Raw genomic sequence first — 19567 nt, 5'->3', positions numbered from 1 at the left:
GAGGGTCACTTCTGCTGGCTGGCACCCCCAGCAAGGTTAGACAGAGCCACACTACAACCTCCAGAGAGGAGATTCCAGAAGTTTATCTGCTGGGAGACTACTCAGCACAGAAAGGATGGTAAACTTAAGACTTCCCCTGCATCCACCAACTACTAAGGTTGGAAATCCACCCTTCTGCTTGGATGCTCTTGCAGAAATAACAGGAAAGCTCTTACCAAGAGAACTAAGGCAGAAGAGTCAGATTTCAGTGCCACCACACTGCTGCTCTGACCAGGTGACACCTGAGGCCCAGAGGCTGCAGAGCCATGTACACTTTGGGGCAGTGCAACAGGGCAGGGAAGCAGCATGACCAAGGCCCTGGAGACTGAACACAGTGCAGTTTCTTTTGTCATGCATCAAATAAGCTTGTAAAGGAAAAAAAAAAAAAAAAAAAGCTGATGTCCTAAACAATAGCCTGCTGCAATTCCAAAAAAACAGCTTGTCTGCAGTTTTTACCACCCAGTCAAGCTCTGCCCCGGTGGGGTGGGAGCAGCTGAATGTTTTAGTCAGCCAAAAAGCAGCACCTCCTACAGACACTGAGCAACTCCATGGCAAGAGAAACATTTGCATGTCTGAAAGGCAAATGGGCACCTCAACCTCCTCCTACAGTTCCAGTTACATCTCTAAGTCAGGCAGTGACACAGCCAGACAAGCTGCCAGGGTGAGATCTCCCCCTCTGTCAGCAGCTCAAAGCTACAGGCAGGGGAGGGGTGATCAATACTCCAGCCTAATCCTAAGTTTTAGCACTTCTCACCTGCAGCCGTGGGACCTGGAGCTGCCTGTGAGGAGCCAGCACATCTGGGGCCACAGGGCCACCGACTGAGCCACAGCCAGCTGTGGGGTTGCACCACACAGCAGAGGAATGGGCTTTGCCTGGCACAGGGAAGGCAGACACTGGATTCCCCCTTCCATTTACAGACCACCAAACTCTTACAGGGGCACAAAGAAACTGAAGAAGCTGCAGCAAGAGCAGTGGCACAAGAATTTCTTCCTCTTAAGTGGAGCAGCCGCAGGACAAGGCCAGTGGCGGAGGGGAACTCTGTCCTTGGCCCTTGGAGCTCACCTGAGCAGCACACTGGATACCTCCAGAGGTCCTGCCCAGCTTAAATCCTCACAATTTGATTTTGTTCCCATTATCCACTGAAAAAAGCAGTCACTGCTGTCGTAAGAGGAGCCAACCCAAGTCCAAGGCGCACAGTCCTCTCTGGGCTGTATCACCACAGAAGTCTCAATCATCTCAAACCAACCACCAGCTCACTACCAGAAAAGCAGCTCCCAAAACTGCAGAAGTGATCGAACCAGCAGCAACCACCATCTAAATAAGAACTACAGCACAGCCTCCCTTTTGTTTCTGAACTACAAAAGAGGAACCTCTGCCCTCACAGATTCTTCATTTGGGGCGAAGAAGAACTGAGGATATTCAGGTAGCTATTTCTGGCTTACTAAGAAGGGGGCAGGGGAATAAAAAAGGCAGCATGATCCCACAGCTGAACCACAGAATTAGAGTCAGGACACCTGAGGTCTATTCTTGGTTCTGTCACCAAGATGGTAAGTCACTTGCCCTGAAAAATGGAAACAGCAGCAGAAGTAGGAAGAGAGAGAAGCTTATTGCATTAAGACCAGGGAGCACAGGTCCTCCACCAGCACCAAGAGCAGGGCCTGGCTGACAACAAGGCTCACTGAGGCAGGGAATTCACTCCTGTGTGTTTCTAGGAAGGGAGAACAGACCCCCAAGATAAATATATAAATAAGAAAAGACAGCTAAAATGGGCTTCAGAATTAGAAATGTCCAGGTGCATTCACTAAGCAGGCTGCCACAACCACGACTGTTTTAAAAAGATCAGAACACTGAAGTACAGCAGATTTTAACATTTATCAGTCCCAGAGAGATTTAAAAGCCAACATATTCAGGTCAAATTCTGCACAACAAGCTTCAGCTTTGCAAGTCTCAAGAACAAACACTTCTATATTTAAGTACCAAACTCCTCTCAATTATCTGCAGCAACATCCAGGGTGCAAACTCTGCTGTGTGTTACCTGTGCTAACAAGAGTGACTCATCCTGACTCTCAGCTGCATCAGTCTGGGGGTGGTGAGTCCAGGATAGCCCCTTTAGAAGGGGGGTTCTCTGGAGGGGGTTGAGGGGAGCAAGCTGTTGGCCCTGTTGGCCTATCCCTCTGGACAAGGCAGTAGCAAAGGAAGAACTGGAAGAAGGACAGGCTTTAGTCTCAAATGCAATCTTATTTGAGAAATGGCACATGAGCTTCACTAAGGCCTTCAGCTGGCACAAAGCCACTGTCAGACTGGCACTTGCAGCCCCACCAGTGAAGACTGCGGGTTCCCAGTTATCTTCCAGAGGTCTGCACGTCTCAGCATCACAGCTCTGGGGGTTTGCCTCACCTTCCCTCTGCACTCCTGGGGAGAAAACCAGACAGAGAGACAAGGAGCTGGGCATTTCACTGCATCCCTCCCAAAGGGGTGGCAGCAGCTGCCGTGCCCAGGAGCAGCCTCTGCGCTGGCGGCAGCACAGACAGCACCTGTGATTCAGCTGTTTTGCCAGTGCCTAAGGGACCAGGCACAAGGAGATGTGTTTCCAGGGTGCAGCCCTGGCTGGAGATGCCCTGCTCAGTGCCCCAGGCCACACCCCATGTGTTCAGTCCTACAGCAGCACTGGGAAGGGACTGTGCAGTGACAGCTCAAGGACCACAGCACCGTCTGGAAGTGGATCGTTTCAGAGTCAACCCAGTGGAGATGCCCATTTAATGGGTGTTGTTCTGGGAACACTGTGGCACCCCAGGAATTAGCTTCTACAGCCCCCTTGGCCCACTGCTATTTCTGCCACCCTCCAGCAGATTTCCTACCCTGAGCAGGAAGTTGGGCTGGATAACCTCAAGAGGTCCCTTCTAACCTGAGTTACCCTAAAAAAAAAAAGCCAGCCTGCCAAGAGCACTGCAGAGGACTAAGAGCCCTCTTACAGCAGTTCCACATGCTGTCACTGCATAAAAAGTCAGCAGGAGGGATTTCACCTGTACAAACAGGCCCAACACTCTCTGTTGCCCCGGCCTTGGTGACACCCCAATGACAGGTCACCCTGCAATGCCACACCTGGGTATCACTGTGCCCAGGGACAACACAGCACCAGAGACAAACTCAGGCCTAAGGCAGCAGGAGCTGGGGAAGAGGAAGAGCAGGCATCACTCTTACCTTCTGCTACAGGCAGCCCCAGCACACTGGGAGAGCAGCTCCCAAAGCTGTTCCCCATCCCAGCTCCACGTGGAAGCACTCAGGCCAGCACACACTGTGGAGTCTGCTGTGAAGGTACTGAACCAAAAACACATCCAGGCCCTCTTATAGAGAGATTCCATGTTCCCACCAATGGAGCTGCAGCAGACAGAGCCTTTCAGGTTGGCTCTGTCCAGCAAGGAACCATCCCATCAACTGCTTAGACATGTAGCAGTACAAGGGCTGGAGGAAAACTCACCCACCCCATTTCTCATCTGACTGGGACAATTCTGGGGATGAATCTTACTCCCAAGGCCAGAGTTTGCACACAATAAACCACTGTGCTGCCACCTCCAATATCAGTCACAAAAAGACTAAGTTACCAGTAGCCTGGTGCAGTTCAGAGTCACCAAACAGCAGCTCCAATGCTCTCCTCAGAAGGGAACACACCTGTTAAGGCTCAATTCCAGAGTGAGCCAAGAGAAATGTTCTCCAGACCACCACTGGACACACTGCACACTTGGCTGCTCCAGAGGCCACAATCAAACACCCCTCCCTGAGAAGCCAAGAGGAGGTTTTGGGGTGGTGCCCCCCAGCTCCCCCAAGCCAACTCCAGCACAGGACTGGAGCTGCCCTGACCCACTTCAGTTCTGGATGGATACAAGCAGAGATGCTGGTTGGGCTCCTGTTCCACTTACTCCTCTATTTGCATCTTCTGTTTTACAGCATCAGCGCAGATAAAAATAAATCTGTTTTAGGAGAAGCTGCTCAAATGGAAGCTTTAAGAGGTGGATTAAGAGCAACTGCCATTAGAAACCAATTGCAAGCTCAAGTTTGATACTTCTTTTACTTATTTGATACATATTTTATTCTGTTAAGGATCAAATACTGCTGCCACATGAGCAGTGTGCAGCTATTAAGTGCTTCCCTGCTTCCCACTCCTCAGCACGGCCACTAAGGAATCAGCCCACGGACCATGAGCAGCCCTTATGGAAACACTCAAGGAACAAGTGCCCATTAAGCACCCACACCAAGTGCAGCCTCAGAAAAGCCCGACAAGAGCCAGGATGGCACAGGACAAGCTTTCAGGGACTCCTGGAGTACAAGCACCAAGCAGTAGACCAGGAGAGTCAAGGCAGCCCCCAGCTTTGTTCCCTTATGCCATTATCACCCATAAACTCCACACAGGAGGCACCACCACCATGTTTGTGCTTCCACTACTATTCCCTGAACATCACCGGGCTGCTGGGAAAGCCTGTCTTCCTTTCAAGGCAACAACAGGCACCTAGAATATGGAATTCAGGAACACCACCAAAACTCTGGATACCTGTTTACCTGAACCAGACAGGTTTGAGGTCAGCAAGAGGTAGCCTTGTCTCCTTGCCCCAGCAGCCACACCATCAGTAGTGTGAAAGAACCTTTCACTGCATTTTCTAAGCAGACTTGGGCTTCGATCTGACCGTGTCTTACTGAGATGAAGCGCTTGCTCCCTGCACCCAAAGCTCCCCTTTCACTAGAGAGCAGGAAAAACCAACCATCCTTGGATACTCTATTGCCAACCTAGTGTTATTTAAACGCTGAGCTCTCCCATCAGGATGAACCTCTGAAACATTCCTCTAGCACAAGGAGAGGGACTTTTACACAGCCAAGCAGGAATACGCAGGAGCTGAGGATACAACTAGGTCTTCTGAAGCCACATGTCCAAAAGACAGAAGGAAAACCAGCAGGGAGAGACTTGGACACGCACAAGGGAGAGCTCTATAGAGCAGGGTTAGTCTAGCAGCAAATTAAACAGAGGGAGAACTGGGGAATTCCCTCATCCAAATCCTCTGCCTGCCCCAAGCTCTGCATCCAAGCACTCAAACCAGCAGTCTGAGGAAGGCCAGCAACTGCCACAGTGTGTTTATGAACAGCCACCCCCAGGCTGAGCAGCAACGCTCACCTAGGTGGGTTTAGGTACCTGCCACCACACGCAGCATTTGAGGACACTCTGGAAACAGCCCAACCTGAAGAAGCAGCTTACGAATACCTCCTGCTGTTCTCAAGAAGAAAGCAGGAGTCCATGACAACAACCATTCTGCCTGTGCAACAGGTCTTTTCTTTCATCCTTCAGAGGTGGGTTTTGCCTTGAAGACTTCAGAGTGATCCATGCTCAGAGGCCTCTGCTATCTGCCAGGTGACACACAACAGACAGCAGCTCCAGCCTAGCAGATTTTAAGCAACTACAGATAAGCAAGCTTATTGCAAAAAATTAGTTGCTGTGCTCTGGGAAGCAGGAGAACCAAGGGCTGGGAAGATTCAGCAGCATTTCCTTACCAAAGGAAATTTCCTCAGCAGAGTGACTGGAGCTGCAACCTTGCAGGCTGGAGAATGAGACAGCAGCAGCCACCCCGCAGAGGGCACAGATGAGGCTGGAGCTGCAGTCTCAAGAGCAGATCCAAGGAAAAGCTCAGATCTGTAGCTGCACCAGCAGCTTTAGGGGCATACAACAAGCAGAGAGGTAGATACAGCAAGGTGCTCCATCAGACACCATCAAAAGAGCTCACCTGCTGACTTCACCTAGACAGACATCCTCTCCAGAAGATTTGATCCTGCTGAAAACACCCTTGCAGGTTAGCATTGCAAACTTTTAAAGAGACTGGTTTTAGGATGATTTCCCAGTAGGCAAATCTGCTGTCCCACATAGGGACAGCTCCCAATGTAGGGCAGGACAGACCAGCCAGACCAAGCAGCTGAAAACCAGCCAGGGAGACCCAAAATCTGCACAGGGATCTGCTGTGCACTGCTGTTCTCCAGGCAAAAACTGGATCGAGACCCCATTTCCTTGTGCCACTTGAGGAACAGGGCAGTGAAGGTAAAGGATACCATCAAGGGCAGTCCCACCTCACTGCCTCTTAATCTCCCTCCCTGCTTTTGCAGAGCAGTGAACTAACTCCGAGATCTTAACACACGTGCCTGCCTACTGTGAGGCTACTTTAAAGATAAGGAAACACTGCCTCAGGAAATACAGCCAGGAATGGCGGGATAGGAAGTGTTCAAGGCCAGTTTCCTGCAGAAGTCCCTCCCCAGGCCACAGAGCAGGTTTCTGGGACTTGTTGAAGTATTTCCAGCCTGACAGATCTAGTGGCAGCAGAGGGTTTGAGATGCTTTGCCTGCTATGAGACAGCAGTTCAATCCTACAGCCAATAACCGCCGGCAGCTCGAGCCTGCAGCAGCCACTGCCTCCAGAGAGCCTCTCTCCAGACACCAGGGACTGGCATCGCCTCTGGCACACTCCCCAGGGCTCAGCACATGTCCTCAGTGTCTTACAGCACCAGGTGCAGCAAGAAAATTCACAAATAACCCTGTTGGGGTGCAAGGAGCTCAGCAGCCCTTTGGGAATAGGGTACATAGGCAGGATTGGGGCATACAAACCATCCCCGCTGCTCTCCAGCCTCTGGATCAGCAGGCACCTGATCCCACTGCACCAAGCTGTGTGGTGACACCGCCCTAGGAGCACAAGGTGACACCAGACGGGTTTGCAGCCAAAGGTCCTTCCCAAGCTGAGGAAGCTCTGCGCTGGCAGGGAGAGGAGAGGAGGTCCCAGCTCATCAGTACTCAAGCACAGCACTGCAGGGGACCACATCAGCAATATTTATAGCCTGATTGTTAGCTTTTTTTTTTTTTGCATTTCCACCCTTCCAGCCACCTCCCTGTGGGTCTGCACAGCTGAGTCACTGCTGGAACCTTCCAAACGCTTGGGTGCCAGCGGCACAACAGCTCTGCTTGGCAGCGCCAGCCCTCCCTGTCCCCAGACAAAGGCCAGCTCTGCTGCAGCCTCACCTGCTCACAGGACACCCTGATGGAGACTCCAGGCCTTGGGGGACAAGGTCAGCTGTGGCCTTCCAGGCCTCAGCAGCACTTAGACATAGCAGCATCCTCACCACGTCCTCCCTCTTCCTGTCATAGCATGGAAAGGCCACCTGGAAGCACTGGCATCTGCCAGCTCCTCAGATCCACACAGCTTTCAGACACAGAACACTCCTCTACCACCCAGAATGTTTCACAGCCTTTCAAAAGATGCTCCTGAACTATAAGCTCTCCCCTCCCAAGGAGCTCCACTGCCAGTCCATGGCCCTTAGGAATGAGAAAGGGCAGAGGCTCTGCAGACACTGGAGGTGTGCGCAGCTGAAGCGCTGCAACAGCTGTGCCCAGGGACCAGCCTTTCACCTCTCCAGTCAGCACACACCATCCCCAGCACTTTCAGAGCAGGAGAGTAACAGCAGCCCAGACTATCAGCATTCCTGGCCCAGCTGCTGCACAGCTGGGAAGGGAAGGTGGGACAGAGGGAGAACACTGTCTCTGAACCATGACACCTCCAGCCATAGGGCAACTAGACCCTCTGCAGAGCTGCTGAAGGCCAAAGCCTCCTCTGTGCAAGCAGCACAGCTGCAGCTGGGCAGGTTTTACATCCCAGCTATTCCCCCTTCATGTGCCAACGGGAATACCAGGAGTGAGGAAACAGGCCTCTCCAGACAGCACTGGGTGCCATCTTCCAGCAGCTGTTACCACAGGTTGTTGCAAACACACAGTGGGCGCAGTTCAGAGCCCAGGGCTGTGCCTGAAGCTCAGTTCTTTCCATGGCTTTTCCCAGGCCTCTGCGGCAGCAGGAGCTCCACCACGATGCACTGCAGTCAGCGGGGGCACCTGACACCAGATACACCCTCTGCGAGCAGGGAGGTCACTGGAGCACCTTCAAATCATCTCCAAATGAACCTCCCTCCTGAAACCAGCAGCCCCTCCACCCCTGGCAGTGAAACCCCCCAGCAGGCCCAGCCACACTGTCCAGCCTGCGGGGCACAGAGCCCACCCCAGGCTCATGCCAGCACTGCTTGCTTGCCTGCCTGCCGGAGCACTGCAGAGACATCCGAGCCTCTGCCAAGGCTGCCTGGCAGGAAGCTGGCCAAGGGAGCAGTGGAGATGGCACAGCAGAGCAGGTGGGGCTGGGACATCCGCACCAAGCGGCCGCCACTGCGCGTGCCAGCCTCGTTCCGCAGCGCTGAGCCCGTGGCTGGGGCTTCAGCAGCAGCAGAGCCACTCAGGGGGGTGTCACCTGCTCTAAGTGTGCTCTTCATCCATTAAAGACCCTGAAAGACAGAGACCAGCAGGGCCCCACTGGCTGCCAACAGCCAGAAGGGGCTCAGAGCACAGCTCTAAGGCACCAGGCCAGCCCACTGCACACTAACAACTTGTTTCTCCCTTCTCCTTCAAGGTTTCGGCTGGCAATGAAAGGAGGACAGACAGAAGTGTGTGGTATTCCCTGGTTCATTAAGGGAAGCCCACAGGACCATGTGGAGGTCTGCTCACTAGAGCAGAGCAAGGCTTAATAAAGCTACAACAGCCTGGCTGCAGGCAGAGCCCAAGTGCCTGTGCCAGGGCCCACAGGCAGGCCCCACACCAAGACTTGTGCAAATTAGATGTGCTGTGCTGATCAAGCTGTTCAAACTCTGCTACCCCACTAGTGTGTTTTTTTCAGTTGCTGTTTTACAACTCATGCAGCAACATTTAGGGCTGTGTCCCAGAAGCTTCTCCTATCCCAAGGGCAGCATCCCCTGGATGGAGGTGGTCAACAGCACTCCCTCGCCCCCCTCCCAACATCTACACGGGCAAATCCCACTGCCCAGCCCCCTCAGAAGCTCTCTCTATTCCTGTCAGCACCAACTCCATGCCTGGGGCCTCTGTGTCACCCCAGTCTGCGCAGCAATGCACTCCCCTTTTAACAAAGCAGCAGCGTGCTGCTATAAAGGGATGAGTTTCTGTAGCAACCAGGCTGAACTTGTACAAACTCTGCCAAAGCACTAGATCTTTCCACGGACTGACACTTGAACGAACACACTACCGTTTGTGAAACTGGATTTTACAGCCCTCAAAGGCTAGGAAGTGAATTCTTCCCTGTTCTACACCTCTGCTCCAACACCAGGCCAAAGGGATGCACTAAGTTTGTGCACTCAGCATCCCTTTTTCTTGTGATTTAACAGAGAAGGCTGGTGCCTCTGTAAGAGTTAACTGAACCCCACATTGCTCCAGGAACCCCCCATCCAATGCCAGCTGCAAAAACAGACTGGAGGGGATTGAGGGGGAAGGGCACACCAGCCAGCAGCGCGTGGCTGCCAGCCCACACCCTGCCCATCACGTAGGTTTGTGCTGGACCAGAAGAGTTAAAACAAGGAGCCATTCCACTGCATCTCCTGCAGCCCACTGCCAGGCACAGCCCGCTATTTCTAGTTGAGCGTGGGAGTGGAGAAGGATCCCTCCAAGTCTCCCACCCAGCCAGCGAGCTGCCAGCTGAAGTTGTCGGGTGCTGGCTGTACCACACCCCACAGCAGCTGGGCAGTGCCAGGGCTGCCAGGACCTTTGCAGTCAGGCAGGGGGGTCCCTCTGCAAGCACAATCCCCTCACCTGCAGAGCTACCTGCCACCAGGGATTTCCTGGGGCTGCCAAAGTGAAGTTCAGCCTCACTCCTACCCGGAGCGTTCAGCCTCCTGACACCACACCCCCCACCCACTCCCTCCAAAGGAAGCAAGAGGGTTTCTCCCCTCCCAGTGAGGCTATTCCTCCACCAGCATTACAGCTCCGAGCAAAACAACCCCGGGCACTTCTTGTCTGCAGTGAACTGACAGCAGAGCAGAGGGGGCTGTGGCATAGGCAGCCACAGCCTCCCCACCTCAGCTGCCACGTTACACAAGCACCACGGGTCGAGAAGCCCCCGTGAGCCCCCACCAGCGCCCTGTTACACAAGCTCATCACTCCACATTAGCCTGAAACCAGCCAAAAACATACAAAGAATCCAACAACTGTTGCTGCGTGTGTCAGCAGACTCACCGGACTGTGTGCTGGTTTGTGCTGCAGCGTCAGAGTCCTGGGTGCTCCAGGGTCTGTCCCACCCTGTCAGGTTGAGGGACTGCAGGCCAAGGCACAGATCGTTGGTGTCTGGGAGGCCACGGGAAGACTCTTGCGTGGACGTGGGGAAAAGCATCCTGCTTGCCACTGCTTCTTCAGAGTCCTGGATGTCTGCTCAGATGGAGAACAAACAGAAGCTTGAGAGTTCAGGGCTGCTTTTTTTCTTTTTAAAGAAGGAGTTTTCCAAAGCGTTAAGCCCCGAGCCAGGTCTCGTGCTGCTCTGAAGCCACGGCTTCTGCAACCAGCAGTTGCACCCCAAAAGGGAGGACTACCATATGTCCAGAATCCAGCCCCCCACCCCCCTCAGCCCCTCCACCTTCCTATCCCGTCTGCATTACTGACTGGGTCAGCATGTGACCAGGCTGCTGATGCTTACTGTGCTGACAGTGACGTCACTCAGCCATGCAAGAGAACTGCATCAGCTCTTACAAAATAAAGGTAAGAAGAAAGGATAAGATTTCCCCCGACAGACAAGACAGCAGCAGGAGGAGAGAGGAGCAGCTCCAGTGAATCGGGGAGGCGGGCAGCACAAAGCAAGGCTCCCCAGCACAGCAGACACCAGGCTCAAGGCAGCAATCCCCCCAGCAACGATGAGAGCAGCAGCAGCGACAGAGCAGACAGTTAGTTTTAGTGCTACCCAGCTCTCCTCTCCCCGCCTCCCTCCACCCACAAAACCCAAAAACACTTTAGTCCTGGCCAGCCTCCAGCTGCTGGCTCCGATTCAGATCCGATGCAAAGCTTCACAATTCTGCTGGCATAATCTGTTTGGTTCAGCCTGGCCACTGTGCCTCACTGACTCGGCATTGTTTACCCCTGAGTAACAAGGATAACCTTCAACCCCCACTACCCAGAGAGTAGCCCATTATCTCAGGTCCAGCCAGAGCGGGCACATCCCGCTGGTACAGGAGGAAGAGGACCAGCCGGACCCATTTCACACCAGGAATCTTCATGGCCTGTTTACCTTCCTCCCGCCTGGTCCTCCCTTCCTAGCCCTCCCCTCCCTTGCAGGGTGTTCATAAGCCTACTGGTACTGGAGATGCCGGATTCTTGCCTCGGTTTAAGCCCGTGCCAACAGCCTAAGGAAACACAGCAGGTTCATAGTCTGAGAATTCCAGTTTAACGCAGGGATCTGGGGGCTGATGAAACCGCAAGATGCTCAGCTGTGCTACCCGAAATCTGAGTCAGAGGGCATTTATAAGCCAGCTCCAAGCAGCAGCAGCTGTCTCCTCCTCCTCCCCCTGCCCCCACAGCCTCCCACGGTGCCATCAGATGTACACCTCGCTCGCACACACCGCTCCCGGCTCTTCCGCGGGCGCTGCAGTCGCTCCAGCCTGTCACGTTATCCCTCACGTGCAGCCCCGGCCATCCCAGACAGCCTGACAGCATTCCTGGCCTCCTTTTCCACAGCCACATCCCGTGCCACTCGGACGCCCAGGAGCAAAGCCCAGGCACAGGTTGGTGGCGGTTGGATACCCTACATGTGACAGGCCGCTGATGCCACCAGAGGTGGGACCCACCTTCACCCCACTGTGATTTGGGGAGTGCCAGCATTCCCAGATCCCAGCGAGGAGGCTGTGGCACCACAGGCAGGATCAGAGCAGCTACAACCATACCTGCTGGCAGCATTCCACCTTCCCCCTCCCAGCTGCAGCCTCCTCCACAGCACTCCACCAGGATAGCACCCACCGGGGTGTTTCCTACTCCTAGTAGTACTAGTACAAGCTGTAGTGCCAATTCAGTCACATTGCTACCAAGCACCTGTAGCAGCATCAACTATTAACTCCGGCAGCATCATGCTGCATCTCCAGCAGGGTATTTCACCGCATCAGTTCCTCCTGGAGCTTTTGGATTGCTTGTTTTGGATGTAGGGAGGAGAGGACATGGCACAGTGCTCAGACAACTCAGTTCCCACAGCAACCACAACTTGCCCATATGAATATGCAACATCCTTGCGTTTATGAAAATGCACAAGTGCTGTGCTCTTGCCCAGATCCCTGGCAGCAGAAGACTCCCAGCCCTTTAAGGATCAGGATCTTACTAAGACTCAAAGGGTTAATTCCCACCAAGCTTCATCTTCTGGGAAGCATGGATACAGCACTGACTGACAACACAACTTGAACCCAAACAGCTTGGAAGAAACAGACTACTGAAGAAGTAAGGAAAATAGAGAACAAATTTATCAGCAACAGGAAGCACTCACTCCACAGCATCCAGCCACATTCTCCCTCACTATCTGCATTTTTCAGGAAATAAGCTGTTTTGTTTAATTAAATCAAATCAGATTCAAGTTCAAAAGATCCATGATTCCCTCTGATGATTTCAATCTACAATAAAGACAAGCTCCCTGCAATCCAGTTACACCTTTAGCTGCTCAGGCACAGAGCAGAATTCACTCAGATAACCAGCAGTTTTTAATTAGACCTTTTCCCACCGGAAGCAAACAGCCAGCACAAGTCTGCTTCTCCTTTAATGCTCCCAAGCCAGGCTAAAAGATGGATACAGATCATCCAGGAAAAACACCAACTTAAAAGAGAATTTAAGCAGATTTTTGGAATAGTTCTTTTTAAAAGGCTAGAGTCTGGAAATTTGTTACAATGTAATCAACTGCCGTAGGCAGACAAAACTAATCACATACTAGAGCAGGAAGAATTAAAAAAAAAAAAAAAAATCAGTCTAAAGAGTCATAACCTCAAGTTATTCATAGCTAAATATCTACCAAATACTAAATAACTTCACTTTGCAACCTGACACGGCCCAACCCAAATGCTTCGCTGCAGATTTTTCCAAGGCCCAACCACCAGCACAAGTCTTTCCAACCTGGATTTTTCCCTGGAGTTGCCACTGGAAGCCAACCATCCTGGCAGAGGGAGCCGTGCTGCCCTGGGCTCGTGCCCGAGCGTCTGGGAGAGACTGAGCCGCCGCCTCCCAAGCCGGTTCGGTTTGATTTCAGCAGCATCATGAGATCAAAGTCCTCAGTGAAACGCTCCCTCACTGGTCTCAGAGCAGGTGGCTGTCCTGGATGACGTGCTGCTGCCTGTCCGGGAGATCCCTGGAGCCAGGACGCACCGCAGCACAGGCCGGACAGCTTTCCACACCACCACCCCCATGGAAAGCTGCATTTTCCAGGCTTCACCTGTCAGCACTGGATTTAAGACATTCCAAAGGCTTCTTAGAGGAGAGGACCTCCAGAGCTCAGCTCTCACCTGCAGGCAGGGACAGCTCCCAGCACCTGACCCCACCCCAGCTCACCCTCCCCACTCACACCACTTTAGGCAGGTGAGTTTCCACACAGGAAGCTGGGCTGGGGAGCTCATCTGGTTAAAACCAAGCCACAGGGAGTTAGTTTTAAGCCTGGCTCATTCTCCTGATCTGGTATGCAGCATGGCTGCACCAACCAGGCATTTTAAACAAGAAAGTACTTAGGAAATTACAGCCTAAGCCTGCATGGGAAGGACACACAGGACCTGGCAGCAGGAGCTGGGATCCACAGGCAGGTTGTGGCAGGTGGGTTAAGAGAGCAGGAAGAGCAGGAGAGATGTTAAGAGAGCAGCATGATTCAGCCCTCATTCCACAGTAGCAGCATCCCTGTGCCATCAGACACTTGAAATGTGATGCTTCAACCAAGCACAAAGATGTTCAGATGTCTGAGCCTTCCAAACCCAGGCCACTCACACAAAACCAGCTAATGATCCAGCAAATGGAGTTTATCTTAAAAGCTGTTCCCTAATTCCTCTGGACCTTCTCAGAATGGTTAAAACAAACATGAACCAAACAAGCTAGATCCCACTCCTACCACCTCCACTGCCAGGAAGAGCTCTCCCTTTGCTCCCACAGGCTGGTTTCCAGCAGAGCCTGAATCCAGAGAAAGTCCCTCCATGAACAAGGCCCCCTAGTGTTGAAGGCAGGGGAACGATAAGCCCAGCTCAGCTGTAAGCTCTGTTCACTGACAAAACCTGACTTACCTTGTGGACTAAAGCTCTGACCAAGGCTCAACTTCCAAACCAAATCCAGAGAAGCATGAGGCAAAATGAGCAGTTCTGCAGCCTTTGGATCACAAATGGGAAGGCAGCTGGCAGCAGCAGCACTGTTTTTCCTTTCACACCTCTTTACACCTCCAGTTGTAAAGGCTGAGAATTGCACCCCTGAAAACTAAGCCTCTCAAAAGCATTTTGCACACAAGAAAAACAAATATCAAGTATAAGCTTTTAGAGGATCAGCGATTTGTATTCCCAAAGTACAGAAGAGATCATCAGAAAAGCACTTGTTAGTCATAAACCTACAAGTTACAAGAGGTTTTCCTGAAACACAACTAAGCATCTCCCCTCTAATCTGAAGGTTTCCTCAAGTGGAGTCACTTGCTGCTGTGACCTGTTTCCCAGCCAGATAAAGGAGTCTGCCTTATTCCATAACCACAAACACTTCAACAGCTGGTAAACAGCTAATTCAGAAACCAAGGAAGAGACACTGCAACAATCTTGCTGCTCTACCTCCCTCTTCCAAGAGTAACAGAGGCCATCACAGAAGTACAGCACCAAAACCTGAATGACAGAGCTCAGTACATCAGGAAACTGCTGGATCATCAGGAACACCACCCACTTTGTGACCACTGCAGAGTGCAACAGTTCCAGGCCAAGCACCTGCTCTCTGCACAACACTGATCTGCTTCAAAAACCATTTACTACAGTCAGTTTTCCAGTACTGAAAAGCATCATACCCACTTAGAAAAAGACCTGTCAATGTGACACTTGAAATCCAAAGGCCAGGACACAGGCAGTAGGTGTGCTCCTCTCCTGGGGCACAGGTGTGGCATTTCACTGTTCCAGATGTGTGCCTGGCATCCAGTGTTCCTTTGGGGCAGGCAGAAGGGTTCTGAGCTGCCAGATCCAGCTGAGCTCCTGCTGACACTCAGCCTCAGGACCTTGGGAACCCCACACACTACAGGTAAGGAGAGCTACATTTTGGGTCTCTGCATCCTACAGCATTTTGTTCCCTGATCTCAGACCATACACATCAGATCAGCTGCACCCAGTGCTGTCTGGCATCTTCTGTCAAGGCTGCAGGACAGGGAAGAGCAGAGGAATTGACATTTCAATATCAGAGACATTTTTTGGGTGGCTAAACAAGTGATAGATCATTAACTGACTTCAGTTAAGAGCAAACAGGAAGCCAATTTAGTCATCAGCTAGTCTGAGTTTGCATTTGTCCTTCAGTTTTCCTTAAATAAAGCAGCCACTCAGAATCATTAGGACCTGATGGGCCACAACTAACAGCCTTTACACTTGGCACCTGAAGCCACTCCCATCCACAGGAAACCATTTAAGCATTTCCCATTTCTTCACACAATGGACTGTCAAGTTATAGCAAAATAATGGCTGCTTTCTCTCTTTTAAGTGAGCAGAGCCTAACAAAAGGGAGATCAATGCAGCTGGGACATTTGGGGGTACCATAATTCTTTAAAGTTCTTTCTAAGCCAGCACTGCCTTCAGTTGAAGCCAAAAACAGGCATGCAAAAGCTCAACTGGGAGCTTTACTCCCAGCTCTCCTTAGGCTGGAAGTTGTGCCTGCAGAACAGGATTATTTCAAAAGCTGGTTTAGTATTTTGGGGTTTTTTTAAACCAAATCCGGTAGCAGCACCTTCCACTAAGCAAGTCCCAGCTTTAAAGCCCAGCAAACAAACGACCTGCTACATCAGGAAACTGGCCTTGCTCAGATTCTTATTCAGACCAGTGAAGAACATGCAGAGCAGCTTTAAAACCACATTCCCTTCAAAGCAGCTGCTCAAGGACAAGCAGCATTCCAGCAGGAGATGTTGACTCCCACCTCTGTCAAGGCCATGTTCTTTCTCCCACCTCCAAGACCAGGCTAAAAGCCACTGAAGGTTGATGTCTGCACTGAGGAGGTTCTGCCTTTCCCTAGAGAGGACTGAAGCAGCCTGACAGGCAAGTATTCTGCAGTACCACAATCCTGTCCCAGAAGCCACCAGACAGGTTCTACAATGACAGCTCTCCCCACACTGCTGCACTGTACCCTAAAGTTTGGGAAAGAAGCCTGAGCCTGGTGCTTGGGAAGCTCCTGGAGCAGCCCTCTGCAAAACTCAGAGGTGGTGGTGAGGCTGAGCATGATGACACAGATGACTGATGAGGCAACCACATTCACCAAGATCTGATCACCAAACTCATCTTTACAGAGACTAAACATTAGGTATGGCAAGCTGAGCCTCCAGTGGCAGTCCCAGCTCTGCCTGGATGGGGATAACACTCCAGCTGCGTGGATCCCAGAGTGCTGAATCAGCCTGTCCTCTCACATTGCTCAGACTGCTGCTGTACTGATCTCATTGTGCACCCAGGAAGGTGTCCCCACACGTTTCCCCAATAGCATTAGTGAAAGGTCATGAACTTCTGCCATCCCTTCTCCACCACGTGTAATCCTCTTAATGCTCAAAGGGCCTTCTTCAACACAAGTCCAAGCCAGGATAAATTTAGTTTGACCTGAAGATGACAACTGAAAAGCTTGAGGGACCAAGAATAGATTAAGGTCCAAGCTTTTACGCTGCTGGAATAAAATCTCTTCCCCAAGTTCTCCCACTAAAGGAGTTTTAAGTTGTAAGAAGACAGTCCTTTCACCTGTTATACCTACTGTATTTATGGTTGATCTCCAGGCTCATTAAGCCTGGTATGATAATCTAGCCTAACTACAGTACACCAGTTTTTCTGGAACAAAGTAGAAGTGCCACAGGCTCATGAATTCTTCAGAAGTGACTTGACTTGGAGCAGTGACAAGACACTACAAAGGATCTCTCTCTGCTGGTCACCTACCCAGAAGCCAGGCTCACAGAAGGCAGGATATCCTTGTTCAAGGTCCAACAGCCTGCTCCAGGCTTAACCATCTGCCCAGGGCAGCAGGCAGTTAGCTATACTATATTCCGAATTTTAGTGCTCAGCTTTACAGGCATCAGGTGTGAATTTCTGCACAACCTAGGCCAGGGTCCAGGTGCCAAAGCATCTCCCCATTTATGGATCACAGATGTCCCAGGATTCACATCCTTGCTAGCAGTGCCAGCTTTTTTCATGAAGACTCTCACCAGCAATCCATTAAACAGTAAGAGAGGCACTTTTCAGCTCCAGAGACAGGACACAGCTTGCAGAGCTGCTGCATTCAGGCCCTTGGTCCCAGCTCCAACACTAAGGAAACAAGGCTGGGACTGCAGGAGACCCACAGCTCTGCACTGCTGATGCTCTGGCAGGTGTTGACTCATCCACCAACTTACACCTGGTAACTGCTGGCCCAGGTTGTTCTTTTACCAGTCTCCTGTACAGCCCAGGGGCACCTTCATATTTCCACCAGCAGAAATGGTGAGGGCACCCAAGGCAGCTGCTCCCCAGGCCTGGCTCAGCAGCACCCTGTATCCTTTGGGAAGTGAGGAATTCTTTCCTCACACAATCACAACCATCTGTGCTGCTGCACCAGGGATTTAATACAAGCTAAAGGCCTGCTGTCAGGGCAGCTACTGCTGAGCAGGGCCTCCACCCTGGTCCCCAGGCTGCACGAGTGGCTGTACCAGCACTCACAGGGGAGGGAGACTGGCCTCAGATGCACAGCAGGAACGCAAAGAGCTGCTTGGGGTGTCCCCAAAGTACAACTTCCCTGCAGTAAAAATAACATTTGCAAGAGGAGGACTCCCTTTTTTACATGCAAGTCCCACTGCACTTGCCCTGCAAGGCATCTTCAACAGGAGTTACTCAGTGATCACCTGAAACACAAGCAGTTTAATACAGCTGAAGGGAAGCTCAGGGTTTCCAGCCAAGGCACCACCTCACAGCAGCTCCACACCAGGACAGAATCTCCACTCCAGACATCCCTAAGAAACACCACAGGAATAGGCAGAGCAAGCAAACATTCACAAGCAGCAGGTCAGTAAGCAGGTCCATTTCAGGTGTCAGGCAAACACCCCCATTCCTCAGAGAAGAGTTCTCAAAGTCTAGAAGACAGCACTGCAAATTAAAATTGATGTGCCCAGACCTAAACCCAGAACTAACCCACAACTTCACAGGATGAATTTGCCATAGAGGGTGGAGACAATTCCCCTAACAACCAGGTTAACTTTGGCAAGTAAGCTGAAACTTAACTAGGAAATATCCTGAAAGTGTTCTATGACACTATGAAACATTCCCATCCCAAATGGAATAGGAAGGGCTATAGCTAAGATTTCTACAAGACAGTCAGAAACAAGTCTTTCAGAAACTCACTGTATGGAGATAAAGGAAAATACTTTGGTTTATTCCTCCCTTATGCTTCCAGTGCATCCAGATCAGATACAGCACTGACTCCCACTGTGCCAGAGGACAAAAAAGGTCAAACCCGCTCAGTCCAACAGCAAATTTCTAAAAATGCACCACTAACCCCACCACTGACGTTAGTTAGCATTCACTACTCAGCTGCTCAGGAGTACCCAGCACATCCTCCACTGCCACCTTACCAGGCATGCTTCAAGCACTGCTGGCCATAGATCCAGCCCTCGAAGCCAACGGATTCACTTCCTCTGGTATTTCTGCAGCGCCAGCACGGGATCACATGGCCAGATCAGCCCCTGGTCCACGGTGCTAAGCCCTTCAAATACCCAGGAGATTAAGCTGCACTGGAAGTCATCTGGTAGCAGTCATTTCACTAGCCCAGAACAAAGTTACACTGCACAGGCATCAAACAGACCCACAGATGTGGGTCCACCTGTTTGGAGCTTTTTTCCCCCCCACACATCCACCTGATTAAAACTTGGGTTTATCCACGAGCCCAAGCCAACCCTGTCTCCAAGTGACTGCAGAGAAAGCTGCTCTGCCCACAGCAGCCTGCAAGGTCACCAGCTGGGGAGGTTTAGCCCTTTACTTCCCACTTTGTTTTGGGACACGTCCAGAGGGTCAGTTTGTTTCCAATAATGGCCGAAGCACTTATTGACCCTATAATTCAAAGGCTAGAGAGGCAACAGCAACCTCTTTCGAGTGTCCAAATCCTTGGCACAAGCACCGTTGCTCAGAGTTGCTTTGGCAAGAGGAACATCAGGCACAGGTACATTTACTGGCAGACCTGGGCTGCTGCAAAGGGACAAAAGCACGTCCTTCACTCGGATAAAAATAAGACCCGATCCAACACTCTTTGCTTTGGCACAGAACTTCTGTTTTGAGGCAGCAGAACATGCCCACCCCCCTCAGCCTGGAGGAAACAAGACCTTGCAGCACCGATTTCATCACACCAGGCTTGCTTTGCAGGAAGGTCTGCACCCACCTGTGCTGCTTTGGTGTGCTCTTAAATACAGGTTAATTGACCTGTGGCAAACATGGTTATGCAAAAGACTTTTGAAATTTCAATGTATGCAGC

The 19567-nt window shown here is 51.5% G+C and overlaps 1 protein-coding gene across 11 annotated transcripts in view; it reads right to left on the bottom strand.

The window, feature by feature from the left end:
- CPEB1 (cytoplasmic polyadenylation element binding protein 1) overlaps positions 1 to 19567 on the bottom strand; it is a 38401-nt gene that overhangs the window by 12919 nt on the left and 5915 nt on the right. For 7 of the 11 annotated variants that reach the window (XM_051796450.1, XM_051796451.1, XM_051796453.1 and 4 more), the window contains exon 3: positions 10121 to 10309. In XM_051796450.1, the coding sequence (XP_051652410.1) occupies positions 10121 to 10309 (189 nt within the window). Of the gene's footprint in view, positions 1 to 10120; positions 10310 to 10574; positions 10834 to 11249; positions 11365 to 11475; positions 11605 to 19567 lie in introns of those variants that run through there. The other 4 variants (XM_051796454.1, XM_051796459.1, XM_051796458.1 and 1 more) reach the window with 4 other exon arrangements.

This window comes from Manacus candei, unplaced genomic scaffold (assembly GCF_025592945.1).
Source record: "Manacus candei isolate 608988 ecotype Guabito, Panama unplaced genomic scaffold, ASM2559294v1 h1tg000046l, whole genome shotgun sequence".
Taxonomy (NCBI): domain Eukaryota; kingdom Metazoa; phylum Chordata; class Aves; order Passeriformes; family Pipridae; genus Manacus; species Manacus candei.
Note: the sequence above shows the minus strand (reverse complement) of the source record. Positions and strands in the feature narration are given on the sequence as shown.